General features: G+C 45.7%; 1 protein-coding gene and 1 non-coding gene across 8 annotated transcripts in view; both read left to right on the forward strand.

The window, feature by feature from the left end:
• Nucleotides 1-23,624, forward strand: part of LOC111154095 (dystrobrevin beta) — a 243,675-nt gene that overhangs the window by 206,824 nt on the left and 13,227 nt on the right. For 5 of the 7 annotated variants that reach the window (XM_022513473.1, XM_022513468.1, XM_022513470.1 and 2 more), the window contains 2 exons: nucleotides 31-127; nucleotides 5,675-5,695. In XM_022513473.1, the coding sequence (XP_022369181.1) occupies nucleotides 31-127; nucleotides 5,675-5,695 (118 nt within the window). The remainder of the gene's footprint in view (nucleotides 1-30; nucleotides 128-5,674; nucleotides 5,696-23,624) is intronic. The other 2 variants (XM_022513471.1, XM_022513472.1) reach the window with 1 other exon arrangement.
• TRNAK-CUU lies at nucleotides 7,584-7,656 on the forward strand. Its single transcript has one exon. It is a non-coding gene; the product is annotated as a tRNA-Lys (tRNA).

Below are 23,624 nucleotides of genomic sequence, written 5' to 3' on the forward strand. Positions count from 1 at the left end.
CTTTCTGATGGGCTTTTCCCCCTCGGACAGGCAGAGGAAGGACGAGCTGGAGCAGAGAATGTCGGCACTGCAGGAGAGCAGGCGCGAGCTGATGGTTCAGCTGGAAGGGCTGATGAAGCTGCTGAAGGTGAGCGGGCTGGGCCGGTCGCCGCCTCCCGGCGCCCCGCCTCCCGATGCCGCGCCTCCCGATGCCCCGCCTCCCGGCCTCCCCACCCTCCGCTCAGCGGCTCTTCCCCTTCACCGTGGACTCCGCCGCAGCCTCCCCTGTGGTGTCAGGACGGGGTTCAACTAAAAGCTGAAATACCGCCTCCCGTAAAGTTAGCCCTGACTCCACAAAGTCGTCGAAACTAGTGTGAAGCCTGATGGTAAAAAATGAGTAACTGAAACTAGAGTCCTGTCCTTGAGTAGTTGCTTTTATGAACAAATATAAAGGTTTGTAAACAGGATATTAACTATATATACATGAATCTTTCTCAGCGGTTTAAAGTTTCTCTTAAGACAGGTTTTCAAATATTCCACCTAAATGCGTAACAATTATGAAGTGTCCTATTTTAGTAAGTATTACAGCAGCAAACCAAGCTAATCAGACTCATCCTAACGAATACCTTTATTAGGAGGAACAGGATAGCATATCAACTCTAGGTTTTTATACTGGGGCTTAAATAACTCTGGGATTGGGGCGCCTGGGTGGCTCAGTGGGTTAGGCCTCTGCCTTCGGCTCAGGTCAAGATCTCAGGGTCTTGGGATCGAGCCCCGCATCCGGCTCTCTGCTCAGCAGTGAGCCTGCTTCCTCCTCTCTCTGCCTGCCTCTCTGCCTACTTGTGATCTCTCTCTGTCAAATAAATAAAATAAAATCTTTAAAAAAAAAAAAAAAAAACTCTGGGATGATTCAGATCTCACTGTTTTTGTTGAAGCATGTATTACAACCCCTGAACCCCAGAAGAGAGAGAGGCACGCTTGGCATTTAAATGTCCTCACCTAGACAGTTTTACTGGTATTCGACAGAAATATTTACCCAGATACGGAGCAGCCATACCAGAGCACATTTGTTCCTGCTGCTAATTCCTTAGGTCTCTGTGCCTGTGCTGTAAACCACTGTATTTTGTGGTGTGACACAGCATTGGCGAGCCAGAGTGGAAATCACACAGTGTGGAGTACTTCAAAAGCCAGGCCGAGGGGATTGGATTTAATCCTGTGGTAGGGGAGTCATTGAAGGTTTTGGAAATACTGGTTTGGGAAAATGTGTAGAGCAGACCAGAGAAGGGAGAAGCTACAGGAGACATGGAGACAAATATAACCATCCAGTCTGAAGTGAGTGACGGGGTCCAGACTAGGAGTGGTGGCTCCAGAGAACATCAGCTTGGAGACTTTTCTTCAACTTCTTTATTCTAGACGAGTCCCTTCACGATGAAGCTAGTGGCATTAGCAGCTTGGGTAAATTTAGTGTCTGTGTTTTAAACTGACTCGTGACTTGCTCAACACAATCTCTGCTTTAAGTCTCGAGCTGAGGGTTTTTTTGTTTTGCTCTGTTTTGTTTTTTTTGCTTTTTCTTTTCTTTCCCTAGCTTTGGTCCCGGGGAATTTGGGTTTTGCATGGACATGTTTCTACATTAACCCTTTTAACAGAATTTCTCCTAAGAAATATTTCATGTCTAGGTAGGTCTTGTTTAAAGAAAACTTTACGCGTAAAACCTGGCCCACATCCCTCCAATAGCTGTCAGGTATCCAGCTACTCCAGCCTTGTCGCCTGCTCAAGGCAGCAGAGATGTATTTAAATGCATTTGGCTGTTGTAACCTCTGGAATCGTGTGGGGCTTTGAAAGCCCTGTCATGTGGGGTAGTCCCCTGACGGGAGATAAAGGGATCCACTCACCCCTTGCCTGGGTCAAACTCCTTTTAGTAAGATGCTCTAGACATTACCCAAACATAGATGGGAAGGTACCCTAGGGTAATTTTTGTGAAAGGCAAAAGATTTATGCAAACTGAAAGGAGGTCAGAATATATTTCCCCAAAGTACAGTGGTGTGCTTTCTCATCAGCTGGGTGGCCCTCATGGTTCTTAGAGTTCCTGGTTCAGAGCCCCATGTATATCACTTGACCTTGTAGTTCACTTCTGATGCCTGTGTTCAAGTGCTAAGCAGAATGAGCTGATGCCTGGAACTCTGATCGCAACCCCTCAGTTTCTTTGTATTTCTAGCTATTGTCTTACGGTAAAATAAGCAGGATCCTGGTGCCCCATTTTGCAGAATCCCCTGCCAGCTTCTTAAATGCCTTATAATTTACTCACCTGATAGGTTGAGGCCATTCAGAGTGGGAGGAGGAATTTGTGACACAAGACCAGGAATGTTGTCTTTTTATCCATTGATTAGAACTTGAAAATCTCATACCTCTAGAGTCCAGCTTCCTAAAAGGATGATAGCACAATCCTAATTTGTGTATTATATGCACCCCTATAAGGTCACCCATAGGAATCATTGACTTCCATTAAAATTTCAAAGATGTTTTCCTACTATTAAAAAGAAATATTCACCAACCCATAATAAAAGTACACTTTAGAATCCTAATTTTAATTTCAAAGGATTGTCCTGCCTTCATTGATGTTCAGTCTGTTAGCATTTAATTCTCTCATAAAACAGCTGTAAGCACTTAGTCAAATGGACAATAAAACCACATGGTGGGATACTCATAAATTAAGATACACCACACAGTAAATTTCCATTTCACAGCAAGTTCTTTCTACTGGTCAGTGAAATATAATGTACATTGTCTGGTTATCTGGAAAGTGATAATTTAAGGAAGCATACATAGGAAGTATCACCATTGTTTATTAATTCATCAAGACTAATCTTAAATCCTTTTTGGGAGTAAGGCAGGGTAAAAAGTAATCATACATGTATTTAATAAGAAAATATTGGTTCCTAAATATCATGTTTAGGTATTTGGCGATGAGTAAGATTTAGTCCCAGTCACCAAGGAGTATCAGGGACCTTCTTAATAGTTTCTTTTTTTTTGTTTTCTAATGACATAATATAGACCGACACCCAGCTACCCATGGTCAGAACATACATATTTTCCTTACATTTTCCCCCTGATTAATGTATTTGGGTGACCTCTGTCTCAAACTTATTTCATCTGGAAGTAGTTGCATGTTGGTGTTTCATTTTATAAATCATGTTCCCAATATTCTTCTGCTTCATTTTCCATTTTTCTAATATGTCTTTTAAAACATAGTCACCAGGTGAATTCTATAGTTTTGGATTTCAACCTCATTTGCGAGCAATGTTTAGAATATAAATTTTCATACAGGTAATTGCAGTGGTTATGGCCACCTAGCCAGACATCCCCCACGTGGCAGAATCTTACATGTTTTTAGGTGACATAAGCACCTCTAGATTGGCACTTTTTAGTTACGGTATTATGACTTCCTTTAAATTAGCTGTGCCAGTTGCCATCAGTCAGTGTTTACTGACCGCAACTGACTGACTGGTAGAAAGAAGTTCCAGGACCTTGTATCTGACCTGTTACTGTGTTGACAGAGCCTTCAAGGCTTTATCTGAGTAACTTCCAGTGAGTTGGAATACTGTAACACCATCCTAAGCAACCCTTTATCAAAGCCTGCTCCCTTCTAATCCCAGGGTACAGCAGAGGCCTCTGACTCCGGGAAAGGCTGCCCTGTGTGCCCCTCCCATCCTAACCTGGCACATGGCTTCTGCAGCTTATCATGATGTCATGTCTTTGGACAAGCTGTCCATAGCAGAGTCACCAGATGTGCAAACATGAAACATTACTTTCTGAAATTTCCTTATTCTCTTGAGCCAAAGCAGTGTTACCTCCAATACTAAACCTGGAAAAAAACAGTGAAAATAGGGAGGTGTCTTAGAAACAGTTCTGAGAACCTTCATCCTGGTCTTCTGACCTCAGCTGCAATTTCAGCCCGTCAGCATTGCCTCATCCCTCCCCCGCATTTCAGTGTCCATGTCAACACTGAGTGCCAGGAATACAAACACATTTTACATTGTTTGATAACTCTTCCTATGGCTGTCTGCCTTGCCTAGTAAATGGGAGAAAAGTGTTCTGCCTCACAGGGAAGCCTGGCCAGGAAGGGAGATCTCCTCCCAACTGCAGAATTCCAGTCCCTTCTAACCAGAGCTGAGCATACCAGATACAGTAGCTAAAAGGTACTGACTTTGTAAGGCTAACTCAGCTCACGCTCAGGGCCCCTCTTTGCTTGGGATCCTGTGAGTATAAGTATGGTCAGGCAGCTAGCAGCTGGCTCTGATTACCAAGAACATCGTCTTGTGCTGACTTGGAGTCTCCTTAAGAGAGTTCTTGGTGCTCGTTTAATTCCTAGTCCCTGTCTCTCCCTTGCAGGAACAAAATTATTTTTTTTTTCCAAATTTTTTGCCTTCTCTTTCCTTTTTGTAATTGAAGGGACCCTCTGAAGTCATTCTCACCATGGCCCCCAGATCTGCAGACTCTGTGGAAGCAGAAGCTCTCGTCCATCCCTAAGACTTCCCACACACATGTTCAGTGAAGAGAGCCTGCACGGATGGCTCCGATTTAAATAGAACCATAGCAACAGCTTTTAGACTTGCGCACTTGGGGCAAAGAGCAGAAGCTCCCTGACCACAGTTACCCATGATGAGCACAGGAAGAAGCAGCAAAAAGACCCGTTAAAAGACAGAGTAGCTGAAGAGCCGAGGACTGAGGAAAGAGAAACTTGGAAGTGTTTATCTCGTCTTTGTTGGGCTTCTTTCTAGTGGTGCATGCGGATAGCTCAGAGTTGATGAGTACCCACTCTGCCCACCGTCACTGGAAGGCTCTGAAAGAGAGGCCATACCTTAGCTTCATGTTTCCAGTGCTTTATGTCTCTAAGAAGTACTAAAGGAACCTGTGTTGAGTCAGTAAAAAACTGAGGTCAAGAGTTCTTTTTTCAGAAGCCTCTCGGGGCCCTGAAGCAGTTTCCAGTTTATTGGAGGAATGGGGAAGCATGTGCGTCCTTGGGGGAAAAAAACCCACAAAGAAGCCCAAAAGCAAATGGAGAGAAGGGGACTAAATAAGAGAATCTGTGGTCAAGTGAAATTGCTAGTTTGGGGGAAGTTTTTAGACCCGTGGCTCTCAATCTGACAGGCGTCCGAATCAGCTGACAGGCTCTGAAATGTGTTGCCGTGCCCCACCCACCCCAAGAGTTTGGATTCAGGGGGTCTTGGCTGGCACCCCAAATTTGCATCTCTGACCAGTCTCCAGGTGCGGCTGCTGCTTTGAGCACTGCCGGTCTAGAGAAATAGAGCTAACACATTTGAATATGGGGGATGGTGAAATGGACTGATTATTGGAGTGGAGGCCTCGTTGAGCTACTTCTTTCAGTTTACTGTAAACAGCTGGGTGACCTCAGGCAAGTCAGGCTCCCTAGGTCTTTTTGGTCTGTAAATGAGGAAGTTGGATTAGATAGTTTCCCAGCGCTAGAAGCTAGCACTGAATGAACCGGGTAGGGTAGAGACCTGCGGTTCACTCTGTCCGGCTGATAGTTCCCTGGTGGCGGTCAGAGCCTTTGGCCTCTGAACCCAGGGGGCTGGCCTGCTGGATTCTTCTATTGTTTCTTCCAAATGTTTGTGGTGATGGGCATTAATCTCTTTCCTTTTTCCCTCTTCCTTTTCTTCATCTTCAACATCTCTAGGAGGAAGAGCAAAAGCAGGCAGTAAGTGAACTTGGAAATTCTCGCTCCTTTTGCATGGTCTTCTTTCCTTCATATAACTGTTACATACCTTTTCCTCTGCTCCCTGCTCAAGTTCGTCTCTGCAGAGTTAGTTATGTGTAAAACCCACAGCAGCTCTCTCTGTGGTGGTGTAAAATGGCCTGAAAGTCCACATCATGTTTACCTAGTAGAGCATGTTCCTACTTCAAACCAGAGCTTGTTGAATTTTTTTTTGAAAGTACACATCTGTTGTGTTTAGTTCAATATGCATGATTAGCCAGGCTACGACTGCATTTTCCTGCTTTTGCATTCTCTGCTGCTTCATGTCTAGAGTGACTTTTATTGCTCGAAACAACTTTCGGGGCTGTGGGGGTGACCTCAGGTCTCGATGCTATGTCATGAATGATTGTGCATGGCAATGTGTAGTTTTTGTGATGACGTCAAACATCCTGTAGTCTCGAACAGGCTTCTGGATGCTACAGCTCCAGTAGCCTTTCTAACAAAGTTACCAGTGAAAACTAAGTGACTGGTTATGACCTAAGCGATTTCCTGTTCAGAGTAGGCTCCAGGAGGAGCTCTGGTTTTTGAGCTGCATGGCCATTGCATGGTGTTTAGGGAAGTTTTATGTTTGTTTCCATTTTTCCAGATAGACTTTAACCCCCAAGAAAATCAATAGGGAGTCTCTCCACAATAGTATACTGTATATGTGTGTCAATGTCTATCCACAATAGTATACTGTATATGTATGTAACATTGGAAGGTTTTTCAAAGCATACTTTTTTTTTTACACAAGGTAAAGCTGATTATTAATTCACCTCAGGGCTTTAATGTTAAGAGAGAGAAATAGGAAATGTTTAATTCAAAAAATTTACTCATTTCTTTTTCAAAAACCAAACTGATCCTTGTTTTAGATTAAGAATTGGAATATATAACATTGTATTTTTTATTTTTGGTTAGGACAATGAAATAATAAAGGGAAGAAGAAAGGAAGGAAGAGATCAAATGAAGGGAGGCAAGAAAGGAGCAAGGGAGAGACAGACTATCAGAAAGAGGGAACAAAGACAGATTATGGGATTAAGCTAGGCAGACAACCCAGAAATCTCATTGGCTTTACTGTAACAAAAGTTTCATCTTGTTTTTTTTGTTTTCCTCATTCGCACATAGTTCATTGCTCTGATCTTATGACACTTCCTCAGTAGGTATATTCACATGCGCAAAGCAGGAGAAGAAGAGGGTGGAAAGTCAAGCCCAGTCATTAAATGCTTCTTCCAGGAAGTGACACACATCATTTCCACTCTATTTCATTGGCCAAAAGCAAGTCACATGACCACACTTGACTTCCGGGAACATGGAAGTATAATCCTCCAGTTGGCTTGGAAGCTGCAGAAAAGCAGATGCTGGTAATGCCTACCACGAGTAGGAGGATGGATGAGCTTGTGTTGAGGGAAGGAAAGAACATCTCCCCTCCCTTCTCCCTGCTCCCCGTCTCCCTGACAGCCTCATCTCCCTGCTGCCGGTCCAGGGCGCCACCTCACCTGTTGCTGCTGCCAGCCAGTGTTCTTCCTCTTCTCTTCCCTCTCCTATACCCCGGAAGATGCACGTCACAGCTAAAACCGCTTGCTGGGAACTTACTACGCCAGCAGTCTTTCCAGACCAGCATCTCCTCATCCCTCTCTGAACGTGCCAGCTCAGACCAAAGTACCTTGCACCTTACCTGCAAACTCTCAGAAGAGGGCAGACATTATGAGTATCTGTTTTAATGGTAGCAGTAGAGCTTCCAGGAGACATTTCCTTTTTTAAGAATATTATGGATTGCCGTGTAATCCAAGAACCAGATATGGCCTCTTCTGGTATTTTGTTTCTCAGGTCAATTTAAAGCTGACTTTGGGGCACCTGGCTGGCTCAGTTGGTAGAGCATGTGACTCTTGATCTTAGGGTCATGAGTTCGATCCCCATGTTGGGTCTAGAGATGACTTAAAAAAATAAAAATATATTTAAAGAGCTGACCTTGAGCAGACAAGGGATTAAATAACATGCTCACTTCAGTGACCTGTGCTTCTGTCTGAGATCGTCATCCTCTTGAATTTGGAAAAATAAGAAGCTAGACCTGGACCACTCAAGCTTGCCTCTAATACAATTGTGTATATGTCTTGGGCTTTCTCCATGGTCGTGGTCCTGAGTTCATGACCTTGTCCTCATACTCTCGTAGGACCACCCATGGCATGAATTGGTACAAACTGTTTTTTTCCTCATCTTTCTCCACAATGGTGTAGGTAAGACATTCTGTTCTGTGGATATAGGTTTAAATATCCTCTGTTTACGTCACAGGACCCACCCAAGGCTCAGCTCTGAGACTTAAATTTGAAATGAATCACTTTATATAATTCAACAACATTTTTAACACCTAGACATATAAAGCTTTAGAACTAGCGCCTCTGTTTTAGTCTCTCTCATTACTGAGTGAGGCAGAAAAAGGTCTTTAGCACAGAGCTAAGTTTTAACTTTCTTCCTTCCTGGGTTCTGGCTAGTATAGCTTAATTTCTTCCCTATCAAAATGTATTACCCTATATGGGTAATAAAATAATCATGAGAGACTTGTACAATGAAGAACTTACCAGACAGGCTTCCCCGGATTGGCTCCATAAGTCCATTATAGAGAACTTTTCATGTAGTCACTTTGTTGCTTCTTTCCTCGTTAGGCATTATTTTGGCATTGGGGGGATCTGGGAGGAATGGGTAATGACGGTGACTTAGCCGCCCTCGTGCTGTGGGCCTGCCTCCAGCCTCAGCCACCTCTCCAGTGCCGTGAGTGGCACCAATACCTCAGCTGATAATTCTTGTCTTTCCTCTCCCCTCCCTCCTTCCTTTTCTTCTCTTTTCTCAGTTCCGAGGGTTGTAATTAAGGGCAGAACTGCCTGGCTCTTTCAGATAAGACTTCACCGAGTGACTCTTCAACCCACGATATACCCTCCAGTTTAACAGGCTCAGGAATTAGATTGTATCAGTCAAGTCAGAGTTAATCAGGCCCAGGATAATCATCAGACTGTAATTAAAGGACTTTGTCTGCCTTTCTCACTACTGCATCCCCAGTCACTAGCCTAGTGCCCGCCACGCAGCAGATACGCAATAAATAGTTGCTGACTGAAAACCAGTATTAACCGGACTTAGAAGATTTTTTTTTAAGAATTTATTTATTTATTTGACAGAGAGAGAGAGAGATCACAAGTAGGCAGAGAGGCAGGCAGAGAGAGGAGGAAGCAGGCTCACTGCTGAGCAGAGAGCCCGATGCGGGGCTCGATCCCAGGACCCTGAGATCATGACCTGAGCTGAAAGCAGAGGCTTAACCCACTGAGCCACCCAGGTGCCCCCAGACTTAGAAGATTTTGAGTTAAAAGGCAGTGTGAATTCATAAGCTCATTAACTATAAGGGACATAACTGCTTCGAGTACCTATTGCAGTCACTTTGCTCAAGGTACTGCTGTATAATACGTCGTCCCAATCAGGAGACTAAATTATGGCTCAGAAAAGCCCTAAAAAGGAATTTCAGGGTTGCCAAAAGAATAGGCACACCAGGCTAATGTCTTAGCATTATTATTAACTCTATTTTTATTTCTGTCTAAAGAACAGGTACTGATTATGTAAAATTAAATCATCCTCTTTTTTAAATGCAGACAATCTATAAAATGTGGGTTATCTATAGTTATTTGTATCACTTGAAAATATTCTGAGCTTTGCTTAGTAAAAACCCAGGGCCCGCAGCCTGGCTGTAGGACTCAGCAGCATGATACAAAACAAAGGAGCTCACTAGGGTAGCAGCAGACGGACGAGTAAGGCCAAGAATGGTGTTTACTCCTGTTGGTGCACTTGAGCTTTGGGTTCCCCCAGTCCTAGTCTGGAGAGATTTCAGACATATAAATTCATTCTAGTTACATCTCAGTGTTCCATTTTTCCCAGAGACTCCGTATACTATAAAATTTTACAGCTGGATTGCTAACACCAAATAAAATGAACTGTCCAAGACAAGGGATAGAGTTTATTCATGAAAGATGTTTCCTTGAACATTTCTCTGAATTCTTCTATCGGAAGTCACTATCTTTTATATACAGATCAATATCAGCCTTAGAGACTCTAACTCTAGATAGTAACATATAAGGATAAGGGGCTCCCGGGGGGTTGGGGGGGGGCCCTGATCTGCATTAGTAGTACGGTAATGGTCCAGAGGATTATAAATAGGACTCTGAAAATTCTGTAATTAGAGGAATCTTGGGGATTCTACTCTTAGAGCATTGCCACACTTGGAACCTCTCTTTTTACTTCAGTAAGTTGGGATGTCAAGTGGGATCTTGCCCCATGCCCTTTCTGATTTCCAGGATCAGACGAATAACCCACTACAACTGCACTAAAGAAAGCACGGTGTGGGCTGGCTCTTAGAAGCTGGCATCTCTGATCTGGCTGCCCTAGATATGCCTCAGAGGAAAGCCACTCAATATTTAGTGAGCCATGGTTGCTCTGTGAGGACTCCAACAAACCTCATGAATATTAACCTTGTAAGTTTAAGAGAAAGTACTTTTTAAAAAACTCTACCCAAAAACAAATGAAAACTTCCTTTGTCCATTAAAGAGATTATTAGTGAACCCCTTGATGTGCTTATGGACCATTTCCCCTCTTGTTTCACTTAACCTTTGGACACAAACTCATTCGGAAGTGATTCAGATTCACATGCCTTTAAATCTTCTGGATTCTTGGACCCCACCGTACTCTGAAGTAGAAGCTGAGTCTACTTCTACCCCAAGGCACAGAATTGCCATTCATTTATTTATTCAGCAGTGTCTTACTACACATGTTCAAGGCAGTGAACTTGGCCTTTTGGAGGATCATGAGAGAAATCCTACAGAAATACCACCCTCAGAGAGTACAACATTATTTCACTGTTGGCATGATACCTTAAATACAGAAACACAAGCCAGGTCAGTGATACCCTGAACCACAGACACCACTGCTGTCCCCCTCAGTGCAAACTCCACAGATGTCTTTTGGTCATTGTAGTGTAGTGTCAGTGTAGTGTCCTACGTGACTTTGCCACAGACCTTTAGCCTGGGTCCCAGTCCTAGTCTGCCTAGACTATCTGATGTGCTAACTGCACATAGATGGCCTTGTGAGAGTCCCCAGAGTGGGCTCATTCATCAGTCTTGGCTCCTGTACTCACTCTGGGAATCTGGTAGTTTGTTGTTTTATTTTTATTCAAATTTTTTTCCAAAAAGGAAATATCATTACAATATTAAAAGTAAGTATTTGTATTTCACTCCCCCAAAACTCCTTGAACACATACCAGGAGTTTAGTCTGAGGATATAGGCGGAAAGAACATCCCCAGTGTTTTCCATCCCCTCATCAACGACAGACTGAGAGATTTCCTGCTTTTTTATTTCCCTTCTGTACTATATTTCTATCTTTTTCTCTCATGGCCAGAATGCATACAACATGTGAAAACTATCCTCCAAGGTCTCCAGGAAAATTCTCTACACATCAAGCTGGAGAAATTGTCCTCCCACTGGAAGACCATTGAATCCCTGGGACACACTGTCTCACCCAGAATACTGGAATCTGAGTCTCGGGAAAGCACTGACAGAAAAGACAAAGTAGAAGATGACTTTTCTAGGGTCTGAGCCTGAGGACCTGGGAAAATGATGGGTACAGTGACTGAAGGAGTGAAAAGGGGAGATGATCTGGGGCAGGAAGGGGACTTTGACCTGATTTTGACCATACTGAGTTCCAAAGATTAGGCAGGCAGGCAGGCTTTTTGTCTGATCTGCTGTATATTTGGGATATGCAACTGGAATTTTAGTGGAAATATATAGCTGGCATTGTAGATTTGGAGGTCTTCATTATAAAATTAGGACTGAAACCATAAACATGAGCCTTGGGGGAAAAACCGTAGTAGAGAAAAGGAAGAAAGAAGAGGTAGGAAGGGTAGGATTGTGAGTTCTTGTGAAAGCTCAGGAAGTTTCAAGAGGGAGAAGGTTAATAAGACAATAATATAAGGAAGCCTTTGGATTTGACAATAAGTTATCAGCAACCCTGAAAAAAAATGTTCAGTATAGACAGCTCTGAACGATAGGCTTTGTTTTGTCCAACCCCAGCCCCCTTTGGTTTCAGCCAATGAAGGAGATGGAACCAGATCTTTAATCTGCCATATTGAATTGTATGTGAGTGGGTTGTTCTTCTGAGTCATAGACGTTCTGGACAAAACCTCACTTCTTTTCTATCTGAACATGTGCATTGCCTTTACAAGCCTGTTTCCTCATCTGTAAACTTCAACTTCACAACCCTTTGGTCCTTTCATCCCTGATACAGGTCAGTATAGTGCGGAAAGGCTGTAAACCAGGAAGGGTCTAAGAAAACCAACAGGATTCATTAAACTCGTGTCTCCTTTTGTGACTTTGAAACCCTCCGGCCTCCCTTTGTTGTCTGGCTTTCTTTCGGTAACCAGCTCCTCCCTCAGCGTTGCCTCATGCCAACCTTCTACCTCCCACTCTTCCGGGCAAAAGAAAGTATCCTAAGAAAACATCAGCTACTTCCATGAAGGCCTCTCCTTTGGCTTATCTCTGGGATTCTCAGGCTTCCGCAGGAGGACGGGAATCCCCAGCGCTCTCTTTCTGTTAGACCTCACCCCAGCGTCCTCTCTTGGTTCGGGATTGGATCGATGACCCTTCACTTTGAGAGACTCTATAGGCATTTCATGAAATCCCGATGCTGTACCTGTCTCTGGTGTCTTACAGGCTGATCTCAGGCTGGTTTTGCTGGTCCGTGTCATCCATAATGCCAAGGTAGGGAGCTTTCTGGCCTAGAGTCCTTAAGTGAGATGAACATCTGCTTAGTTCCAGCCAAAAGAAGTGTGATATAAAGGGTGCAGTAGACTTCTGCGCTCTCCTTCATTTGCTGCCAACCACTGGCAAGTGAAATCACCGGCATTTGGCCCTGTAGGATAGATGACTGGAAGCTTTAAAAGAAAGGTGGTGGGGTGGGGAGAAGGAGGAAGGGATAAGGGAGGGAGCTAGAAGGAGGAAGCACAAGAGAAAGAGAAGAAAATAAGAAAGGAAAGTAGAAGCATGTTTTATAAAATTAGAGGCAGTGCAGAGAGACAGTTAACTGCTGCTAACATGGTACCTTTAACAAGGATCTATGGGGCGCCTGGGTGGCGTTAAAGCCTCTGCCTTCGGCTCAGGTCATGATCCCAGGGTCCTGGGATGAAGCCTCGCATCCCGCTCTTTGCTCAGCAGGGAGGCTGCTTCCTCCTCTCTCTCTCTCTCTCTCTCTCTCTCGCTCGCCTCTCTGCCTACTTATTTGTAATCTCTGTCTGTCAAAAATAAATAAAATCTTTAAAAAATAATAATAATAACAAGGATCTGTGCCAGCTCCCTACTGAACTATAACCCTCTCAGTACTGTTAGCTCTATCTATCTTTTTTTTTTTTTTATAAATCCTTCAGTACTTTTATTATTATGTGTTCTTACTAATTTAGATACACATAACACTCACTATGTATTCATTGCTTTCACATTTCAAATTTCAACTCCTGTATTTAACCAGCTCGGACCTCGGGAAACCAAGAGAGAACCTGGGAGACTATGAAGCCTGTAGCTGGCCCACCCCGGGACACCTTCCAAAGGTGCAGAACATGTGAGAGTTTACTCTTGGGCCCCTTTAAGGTCCCAAGCTAACCTGAGGCTATGGGTGACCTACACTTCCTTCCAAGCAGCCTGCCACCTGGGAAAAGACGACAATTTCACCCTCAGCCAGGTTCTCGTCCTCAGCACCATGGAATTGTGGGCCAGATAACTGCTGGGGGCCGGGGTGGGGGTGGGGGGCGGTGGTGGGGGAGGGGCTGACCTATACATTGCAGGGTGTTTAGCAACACCCTTGACCTCCACCTACTACTAAATTCCAGCGGTAGCTCCTGTCCCCCCACCAAGCAGGTCCTAGCAGATGAAATTACTGCCATTTAAGAAGCACTGCCCTGAGCCCAGAGAGCCTCGCTCTGTGACACCAGCCTGAGCCCCGAGGCATTCTCAGAATCCCTGAGTCTGAGGCTTAGATACTGACCGGATGGTGGAGGATTTCCAGGCCATGTTCCCAGAAAATCACTCCTCTGTCCATATTTCCTGCCAGTGCTCTGTGTCCACGCACCTTTTCCAGGCTTCTGCTCCTCTGCACGCTTGCTTTTTTACTCCAAAAGCCTGCTTCTGTCTCTCTTTCCAGTTCCTACCGCCTTCCTTCATTCCAGTCTCCATCATCTGGCCTCTGGTCTTTTGGGAGAGCCTCCACATGGGGCTCCTTGGCTGCCCAGCCCCTCCTTCATGTTGTGCCAGAACCAGGTTCCTAGACACACACAGCATTGGCCATGCTGTGGTCTCCTCAGGAACCTTCCTTATTAGCTCCCTAGCTCCCTGTGCCACTGCCCCCAGCAGGGCTCAACAAGCATTTTTTTTTTTTTTAAGATTTTTCTTTATTTATTCGACAGATCACAAGTAGGCAGAGAGGCAGGCAGAGAGATGGGGGGAAGCAGGCTCCCCGCTGTGCAGAGAGCCCGACACAGGGCTCGATCCCAGGACCCTGAGATCATGACCTGAACCGAAGGCAGAGGCTTAACCCACTGAGTAAACCGAATCAAGAGATATTATGTAGGTACTTATATAACCACTTAAAATGTAACTGTTTCAAAATGTGAAAACCATTCTTAGCTCGTGTACTGTAAAAAAGAGGTGGCGGTGAGCCGGATTTGGCTGTGGGCCGCGGTTTGCCCATCTCCGGCCTAGTAAATAAACTAGGCAACCATTTTTTAAGGCCCTGGATCATGGTGGCCCACACTCCTCTTTCCTACCATATGTCTTTGTGCTCCCTACATGCTAGCCACCCCCTCCTTTTTCCCCCGCCTGCAGCCTCTTCTCCCAGCCCATCCCCCTGTATTCATGCCCTTTCCTCACCTGGATTGCCCTTCCCGAGACTTTTCTGCCGATTGAAATTATACCCCTCAAGATACTCTCAGATGCCACCTCTTCTGTGAAACCTTACCCCGTTGCAGAAGGTCAGAGTTACACTCTCTCGCTTCTGTGCTTGTCCTTTGGGCCTCCACTGAGGCACGTATCCCACCTTTCTTTGTATGCTAACTGTGTACACGCCTCAACACCCCGGGGGACTGTGAGCCTGCTGGGAGCGGAGACTTTGTCCCTTTGTAACCCCCCAGCACCTTCCAAAGTAGCACAATGGCAGGTAGGGGTCTACTGAGCTGGAGTGTGAAGCATTTCATGTTTATCCACACCAGCCTGTAAAGATATTATCCATGGTGCATACGGAGAATATGAGGTGTGGAAAGGTTAAGTAAGTTACCCGAGATCACACTGCTAGTAAATGGCAAAGCTGGCATCCAAACTAGGTCTACCTATAACTGCAGATCCCGGGCTTTAACCACTGTGCTATATATGGCAGGGACCCAGCAAAGGATGGTGGTGTGAGTAGGGTGCCAGACCTCCCCACGCAAGTTTTGCATTCCTGAAAGTAACATTTACATTTGACTCACTGAATTTTAAAATATCACGGATAGGTTCTGGGTACCTGCCTGATCACTGATTTAGCTGTCTGAATGAGGACCATTCTCTCCTGGCAGTCTATTCTCATTTTGTTTCTAATCATGCGATCTGAGTGTTTGGTATTCATTTTATAGGGATTTTCCCCTCAATGGGGTCCCTGATCATTTCACCAAGAACTGACTTTGAAAAGCCTGCGATGAGAGCTAATGGAATACCATTTTCAAGTAGAGCCAGACAAACGAGGAGAAACAAACAGAAAGAGGGTAATCTGGTCTTAGAATTTATGAGCTTCCCTATCTGAAAGTTTAAATTTCAACTTCTTTTGATCTTGAGGTTTATGGTGAGTTTTAGTAGATTGTTCTTTGTCTCTGCAACTTAGTATGCATTCTTCCTTCTACTAAGAAAGAGAGCTAGACACTTGCCCCTCACCACCCCCCCGCCCCAAGCCTCAAGGAAAGCTTCGTCTTCTGCATAATTTAGTTTAACTTGACTAGGGACAGAATCATGAAGATCAAGAAATAACCTTCTTTTGCGCATTGTCAATCCAGAAGCTTCCAGCAGTGCTCCAGTCGCTCCTCCCTGTCTGCAGCAGCTGACCCCACGGCCACCAGAGCTAGGGACAGGCTCTCTGTAAGCCTGAGTTTCCCGGAGTGATGTGGGACAGAGGGACTTCGTGGCAGACATTTTGGTGGCGCCATCCTATCCTTCCATACACACCTGTGTATGTTCATGGCATAATGGTGGGAAGAAAAGAGATCATAAAACTAGACAGCTCTTCTCTGTGGTGTTGAGAAGCAGAATTTACCTTTACAACCTATCGGCTTGCAGGCAGCCTTTGCTAAGATGAGGTCTCCCGGCGTGTTCCGGAGCTGTTTCTGTCTCACCCCGAAGGGAGGCATGGCCGCTGCTTTGCTCACTGCCGGGCGGATGTCTTTCTCGGCTCCTGCACCTCCCCCTGTCCTGTCTGCTCACTTCCATCCCTGGTGCCCATGAGGCGGTTATTTCCAGGCCTGCGGCAGGACGGGCAGCGCGGCCCGCTCTCTCCTCTCGCTTCTACGCTGGATGAGGCGGCCGGATTTTCCAGCGGAGCCGCCACCAACACCAGTTCCAAATAGCGTGTGGGCTCTGGTTTACCTTTTCTTGAAGGAAAAACCCATGTAAAGTTCATCCTTCATACATCCCATTTCTTCCACCGTCAGGGCTGCCTCCCCTAAATTTCAGACTTACGTCTCCTTTCCCTCAGGATTGTTTTTTTGTTTGTTTGTTTGTTTGTTTTTGGCGTGTTTTGCTGTTGTTTTTCTGAGAGGGCCTCCAAAAACCGGCAGCAAAGAGGCCAGTTTGTTTAATTTAAATACACTGCAGCAAAATGAAGGTAATTGTCCACAAAGGCCATCTGCTACCTGGCAGGTATCCATGAGTCAGAGAGAGAGAGAGAAAGAGAGAGAGATGGAGACTAAAGTGTCTCCTTCTGTTACCATGAGAGTTTCAGGTCGGGCTGTGTGTGTGCGCGCGCGTGTGCGTGCACGCAGAGGATACAGTTGTCAACACTCCAGAGAGAGAGCAACAACTCCAAATCAGGCTTTTTGCCACAAGTCACTCGGGACTTGATTACCTGGCTATAATGTGTACGAGGGAGATATGAAAAAATTCATACCTTTTTTTTTTAAGATTTTATTTATTTATTTGACAAATAGAGAGAGATCACAAGTAGACAGAGAGGCAGGCGGGCGGCGGGGGAAGCAGGCTCCCCACCAAGCAGTGAGCCTGATGCGAGACTCGATCCCAGGACCCTGAGATCATGACCTGAGCCGAAGGCAGATGCTTAATCCACTGAGCCACCCAGGCGCCCCAAATTCATACCTCTTCCATGAAGAAGAAGAAGGGAAGGAGATAGTATTTATGGAGCCCCTACTGTGTGCCAAGCACCATGCTGGGGATGTCCAAGCACAGCTGAGCCTGGTGCACATCGTTCTCCTGCTGAAGGCAGTGGCTTTCTCCCTCTGCAGCCAGCTCGCTCTGCCACAGCCTGTGAGCTCCTGTCTCTGCTCACAGTGTCCTCACGTCACCTCCTTGGCATTCTCTGTACCTGCTTTGGCTCCAGTATGAGATTTGTGTCATAGACAAGAGACTAAGTCATAATCACTGTACTCTCCCTTCTCACATTTCTCACCTTTATTGGAAATTAATTATCCTGTTGAAGATCGTGGTTAGCTTTAGTTCTGAGGGGTCTCCCACTAATCCATGTTCCTTCTGGCCTCAGCGACAGTATGCTCTGCCTTGGATTCTCCTTGCAGTTTGAGACAATTAGAAGACCCAGGTACCAGTCTTAGCCTTTCTTCTCATTTATTTGGAACCCCGTGACCTCTCTAGGCCTCAGTCTCTTCAAATATAAAATGAGTGAGTGTTGGACTAAAAAATAAGGCTATTTTCTTGGGGTCATGAACGTTCTGAAATTATAAGCATAATTTCTGAGTCCCTTTCTTAGGATGTGATACCTCAGGTTTTCTCAGGTTCTCAGAGACTTTGCCAGTTTAGAAGTTTAGAAGTGAAAAGCCAGCAGACCAGAGAGCATGTCAGATTGTAACATTTCTCCAGGTCTGTATTTCCAGCAGAATTGTTTCCAACTACAAGGGATCTCAGTATTCAGAGAACCTGAGTTACAGGGCATTTATTGTGTTGAGTTATTGGTGACTGGCCTGTGCTGCGTTCTAGTCTTTGTTATAGGTTATGTTACAACAAGATCCCACGGTCCTTGCGTGAGGAAGCCTTCAAACACCAAGTAGCATTTTGCACACCTTCCCTAGATTCCCCAGGCTAATTGCCCCTCTCCTGGCAGCTCCAACAGGTGGCACGAGATTGTTTCATACCTGCATTGGACAGCTTATCCCCATCCCCTGGAACCCCATGACTAGTTCCTCTGCCTTTACTGATTCCTGCGTGATTCTCAGGTTCCCCATAACCTCAAGGTTCCAATCGTGATGCTGTGCCCAGCCTCCTCCTGAGCCATTTATTTTAGATTGGGTTTTTGGGTGAGTGGAGTGCTTGGCATTCTTCATGGCAGGGTGCTGTCTACACTGAAGTCTGCCTGAATGTAAAACCCAATCTGTGCTTTTGAGACAAGGTGAAATTTCAGTGTAGTGCTCCAGCTTGATTTGGGGTGTATCTGGCCTGGACCCTAAACCTGGATCATCGGCGTCTGTGTCAGCATGCCCAGAGTGCTGCTCGACCCCTGTGCGCTCTCTGCCCTTCAGCCTGTGGCCATGTAACTAGGACAGCCCTATTGAAATTCTGTCTGTTTTGAGCGGGTCTCGTCCTCCTCACAGTCACTGACTCCCTGCACCCCCTCGCAGGCTTCGTTCGCGTGAGCCTAGGGCAGCATCTCTGGTACTGACTCCTCACATGAGAAGAGTAGGTTAGCTAGAGAACATGCCATCTGTGACCCTGAGACGGCAGCGTGATCGTGACCAAAGCAAAGCCATGATGACTTGACATTTCTGAGATGAGGTAACTTGGCAAAAGTTACAGAATCATAGAATTTTAAATTGGAAAAATACTTCAGAGATCATCTACTTGATGCCACTCGGTTTATAAATGAGAAGAATGCACCCCAGAAAAATTAAAATGCATGTGCTGTACAGTCCAAAGGAAATCCCAGGTCTCCCGACGTCTAGGCCATGCCGTGCTTGCTGAACCACTCCACCTCCTTATGTGTCCGCCCCAAAGCAATGGAGAGAGCTAGGCTTCCGTCTCTGAGCCCGCAGCTTTCCCTCCTCTTCTGGGTCATTGAATTTGCCGTGAGGAATTGTCTCCAGGGCTAGTGATTATTGGCAAAGCTGTGATTATTGTCCAACAGCAGGACAAGCTCTTTTGCTCGGGGACTTAGGCACATTCTCCGATCAGGTAAAATGTTTTTTGATTATATATCCTTGCCTCTGTTCTCACCCATAGTCCTCCTTCCTGGGTGTCTGGCCTTTCACGAGGGCCTCTGGGCTTGGTCTCCCGTATTCCGAAACCTTCCCTCCCATTCTTTCTCGATCAAATGTCCTTCAGGTGGGACTGCCCCATGTATGAAGAAAAAAATCAGCCTGGGCATATGAGTCACCTGTTGTTGTACAACAACTTACCCCAAAACCTAGCGACTTTGTAGAACAAATATTTATTACCTCACAGCTTCTCTGGGTCTAGAGTCCAGGTGAGGATAAGCTAAGGGTCAGGGTCTCTTATAAGGCTACGGGCATCTCAAGGCTCAACAACTCACAGGGTTGTTGGCAGGATTCTCCGAGGGCTGCTGGACTGAGGGCCTCCGTGCCAGCTGGTGACTGGAGGCTGCCTCCGTTCCCTGTCACGTGGGCCTCTCCTCAGGGCAGCTCACAAGGTGGCAGCTGACTTCGTTAGACTGAACAAGCAGGAGGGAGAAGGAGAGTATGTGGGCAAGATATAAGTCACGTTCTTCTAAAAGCTAATCACAGAAGTGACATCCCATTCACCTGACCCTGGAGCAGCAGTCACTGCGCCAAGCCAGTATTCAAGGAGAGGGGACTCCCCAGGAGTGTGACGGGGGTGGGGGGGGCAAGGTCATTGGAGGCCGTCTCAGAGGTCTGCCCGCCACATTTACTCATCTAGTTAAGTATCTCACACAAAGCTTCATCCATGACTGATAGATTTAGTGCTCCCTGGAGACTGTTGCCTGCTCTGGCTACGTTCCCACTTTCCATTACTGAAGAAAAAGGGTCAGAAATGTGATCCATCTCATTGTCATTTAACAAACGTTTATTAAGCATTTACATGTGCTAAGCACAATGGTAAGGAAGATAAAATTTGAGAGGCGAGGTTAATGCTGTTCAGAGTTCTGGGGAACATCGCAGGAAGACCTAATCTGACCCCAGAGAACAGGACAATGAAGCAAATGCCTGGGAGGCGCAGCAGGAGCTAGTCCGTGCTGGGGCGCAGAGCTTCTGGCAGAGAGGCCTTCAGGGAAGGGAGAGTGCAAGCCCTTCTATAGATTGAAGCAACTGTCGCCCGTCCTTTCACTTTCTGTCTAAACCAGCCAGCGGCAGTCACAGACATCCCTGTGCCATCGTATACCTCCTTCAAGAAAAACCCTAGTCTCCAGGCCTTCCTGAAGCCGTGGCCTTGGTTCTGAGTGTGTGCACATCAATTGGCCATGATTTGTGCCTGCCTCAGGCCAGCTGTGACTTACTGGCTCACCAGGATGCCGCACTGGTGTTGCTCTGCCGGAGCCAGAATCCACAGAGGGCTCTGGACAGCTCCATCCCAGCATTGTTGTAATCCAACGTGGCCCTGAAGCCAAGGGCTGGTGCCTAACATCTGTAGGGGGAAATCGTGCCTTCCGGCGGTCTTCACCTTTCTCTTTCTCCTGCTCGGAATGGAGAAGCTTCTGGAGTCTGTTCTTCAGATTCCTTAGAAGGCACATCCTGGGCGCCGATCCCAGGAAGAGGGCCTGATTATTTCGAAGCCGATGGTGGTCAGCAGTCTCATTTCCTGATCCTAGAGCTTCAGCCACATGTGGCTGACCACCCCAGGAATCCCTTCGGCCTCATCGCCCGTCACCCTTTTCCTATCAAAATATTGCAGAGGTTCAGTTTCATGTTCTTAAAAATCAACCTAGTCATTCATCTTGGGTCCTAGGACTCTTAACATTCATGCTTCAGGGAGCGGTGCCTGGCCCAGATCTCACTGAGTGAGTTTTATTGAATAGTTGCCACATACTTGATGTTGGGTCGGCCCTCTGCGGGGACGATAGACGACTGTCACCCAGTGAAATGAGTGTGAATTTCATAGGCTGCACGCTCAGGTAAGCCCAAAAGAAATCTTTAACAGGACTTCGTTTCCCTCTTGAGTGCTCACTGTCTGAGCTGGACACAGTCTGGGCATTTCCAGGCCAACCTGAAGCCACTCATCCCAGATTCGTATCCCTCTTCCTGCTCCTGAGATGGGTGCTATGCCTTGGGGGACTAGTGCTGTTGTCGTGGCATCAGGGGAAGAGTGTCTGTGGCTCCGACTTGATCTGTGCTCAGTCATGTCCTTTGCCTGCGGCCAGGCCTGGTTCTCACAGGCAGCACTCCTCACCCTGCAACTGAGGCAGCTGAGTTCATAGGCTCCCCGAGAAGCCAAGGCACACACATGATCTCAGCGAGGCTCTCACTCCTCCGTGACTGAGAGACAACTTTAGGCTTGTTGCCTTTGCAGCTGGAAAACCATCAGCTGCTGGGGTCCATGGGGTCCTTCCTTGATGCTGTCCAAGCCACCCAGGCAATGAACTTGATTGATTCTGTGCCTCTTAGCTCTTGGCGGCCCAAGAAAGACCCTGGCTTTGCCAGTGTCCACCACGTCTAGATCTCCCGAACTGCTGGCTCATAGGACTTTCCTACCTAGCCAGGCCATTGCATGGACGTTCTTGCTTTTCTGAAGATTCTCCCTCCCAGCTTCATTATCTTGTTTGGATTGGGGCTGGAACTGCCGGATCTGGCTGTTCAAAAACACTTTGCAAACCAGAGTGCATGTTATACTTTATTATTTGCTCCTTCTTCACCCAAAATGGCCAGAAAAGCAAGGCATGGTGGCAGTTACAGGGTAAAAGGTGGAGGTGTATTTTGGTTCCCCAAAATACAATGATTAATATGTGAAAATGTTCTCTAAACAAAACCGGATTCCTGAGATGTTGGAAAGAAAGATATATACCCTGAAAAAAATGATGAATAACACATGTTCCTTAAGGACTGACAAAAAGTATTTCACAAGATAGAACATGTTTAATTATCAGTGGGAAATTGTTATAAAAGTTAAACAATAGCAAGAATAGCACAAAGAGGGGTGCCTGGGTGGCTCAGGGGGTTAAAGCCTCTGCCTTTGGCTCAGGTCATGATCCCAGGGTCCTGGGATCGAGCCCTGAGTCGGGCTCTCTGCTCAGCGGGGAGCCTGCTTCCTCCTTTCTCTCTCTCTCTCTCTCTGCCTGCCTCTCTGCCTACTTGTGATCTCTGCCTGTCAAATAAATAAATAAATAAATAAATCTTTAAAAAAAAAAAAAAAAGAATAGCACAAAGATACATCACAGTCCTCCATTTTATGGATCAACCACATTCCGTCCATCGACTCACCTGTCAGTCAACTTTGGGTTTTTTCCACTTTGGGCCTATTAGGCTGTAGCTCATGAGTATTGTGTACAGGTTTGGGTGGGCATATGTTTTCATTTTTCTTGGGCCCATTCCCAGGAGTGAGGTTGCTGGGTTATATGGTAGGTTTACATTACCATTTTAAGAACCTGCCAAACTGTTCTCCAAAGTAGCTGTGGCATTTTACAGTCCCGTCAGCAATGTATAAGAGTTTCGGTTTTCCCACGTCTGTTAGTCTTTTTGGTTGTCGCTGTTTCAGTAGGTAAGTGATATCTCATCATCATTTCAATTTTCATTTCCCTATTGGCTCCTCTTTTGAGCCTTTGTCATGTGATTATTGGCCCATTTGTACGTCATCTTCAGTGAACCATCTAGTCAATCTTTGCCTGTTTCACAGTTGGGTTATCTTCTTATTCAGCTCTAAGGGTTCTTTATATGTTCTGGACATAAGTTTGTTTTTTGTTTGTTTATTCTCTCTCTTTTTTCCATTTCTGCTCTCTTGACCTATGAACTTGTAAGATATTTAAAGAGATATTGGGGTGACTTGATACACACACACGTGGTGAAAGGATTCTATCTAGGTAATTAATATATCCATCACCTCACATATTTATCTTTTTGTGTGTGTGAGAACATTGAAGTTTTACCTTCTTAGCCGATTTCAGCTAGACAGTAGTGTTACCAGCTATAGTCGACATGCTTTACGTTACATCCTCCGACCTTATGTATCTTACAGCTGAAAGTCTGTACCCTTTTTCCAACCTTTTCCTATTTCCCCCGACCCTTGGCCCCAACTACTTTTCTACTCTGTTTCTATGAGTCTGACTCTTTTTAGCTTCCACGTATAAGTGAGACCATGCAATATTTGTCTTTCTCTGTCTGGCTTATTTTATTTAGTGTAATGCCCTCAAGGTCCATCCATATTGTCGCAAACAACAGGACATTCTTTCTTGCTTTTCTGAAGGTTGGACAATATTCCATTGTACATATATGCCACCTCTTGTTTGGCCATTTATCTGGGATGGACCCTTAGATTGTTTCCATATCTTAGCTACTGTGAATAGTGCTGCAGTGAACGTGGGAATGCAGATATTTCTTCTAGATCCTGTTTTCATTTTCTTTTAATCTTTTGAAGAACTTCTGTACTGTTTTCTGTAGTGACTGCCCCAGGTTACCTTCCCACCAGTAGTACACAGGGTTCCCTTTTCTGCATA

Source organism: Enhydra lutris, unplaced genomic scaffold, assembly GCF_002288905.1.
Source record: "Enhydra lutris kenyoni isolate GAN:26980312 unplaced genomic scaffold, ASM228890v2 scaffoldscaffold35, whole genome shotgun sequence".
In the NCBI taxonomy this organism is placed as follows: Eukaryota; Metazoa; Chordata; class Mammalia; order Carnivora; family Mustelidae; genus Enhydra; species Enhydra lutris.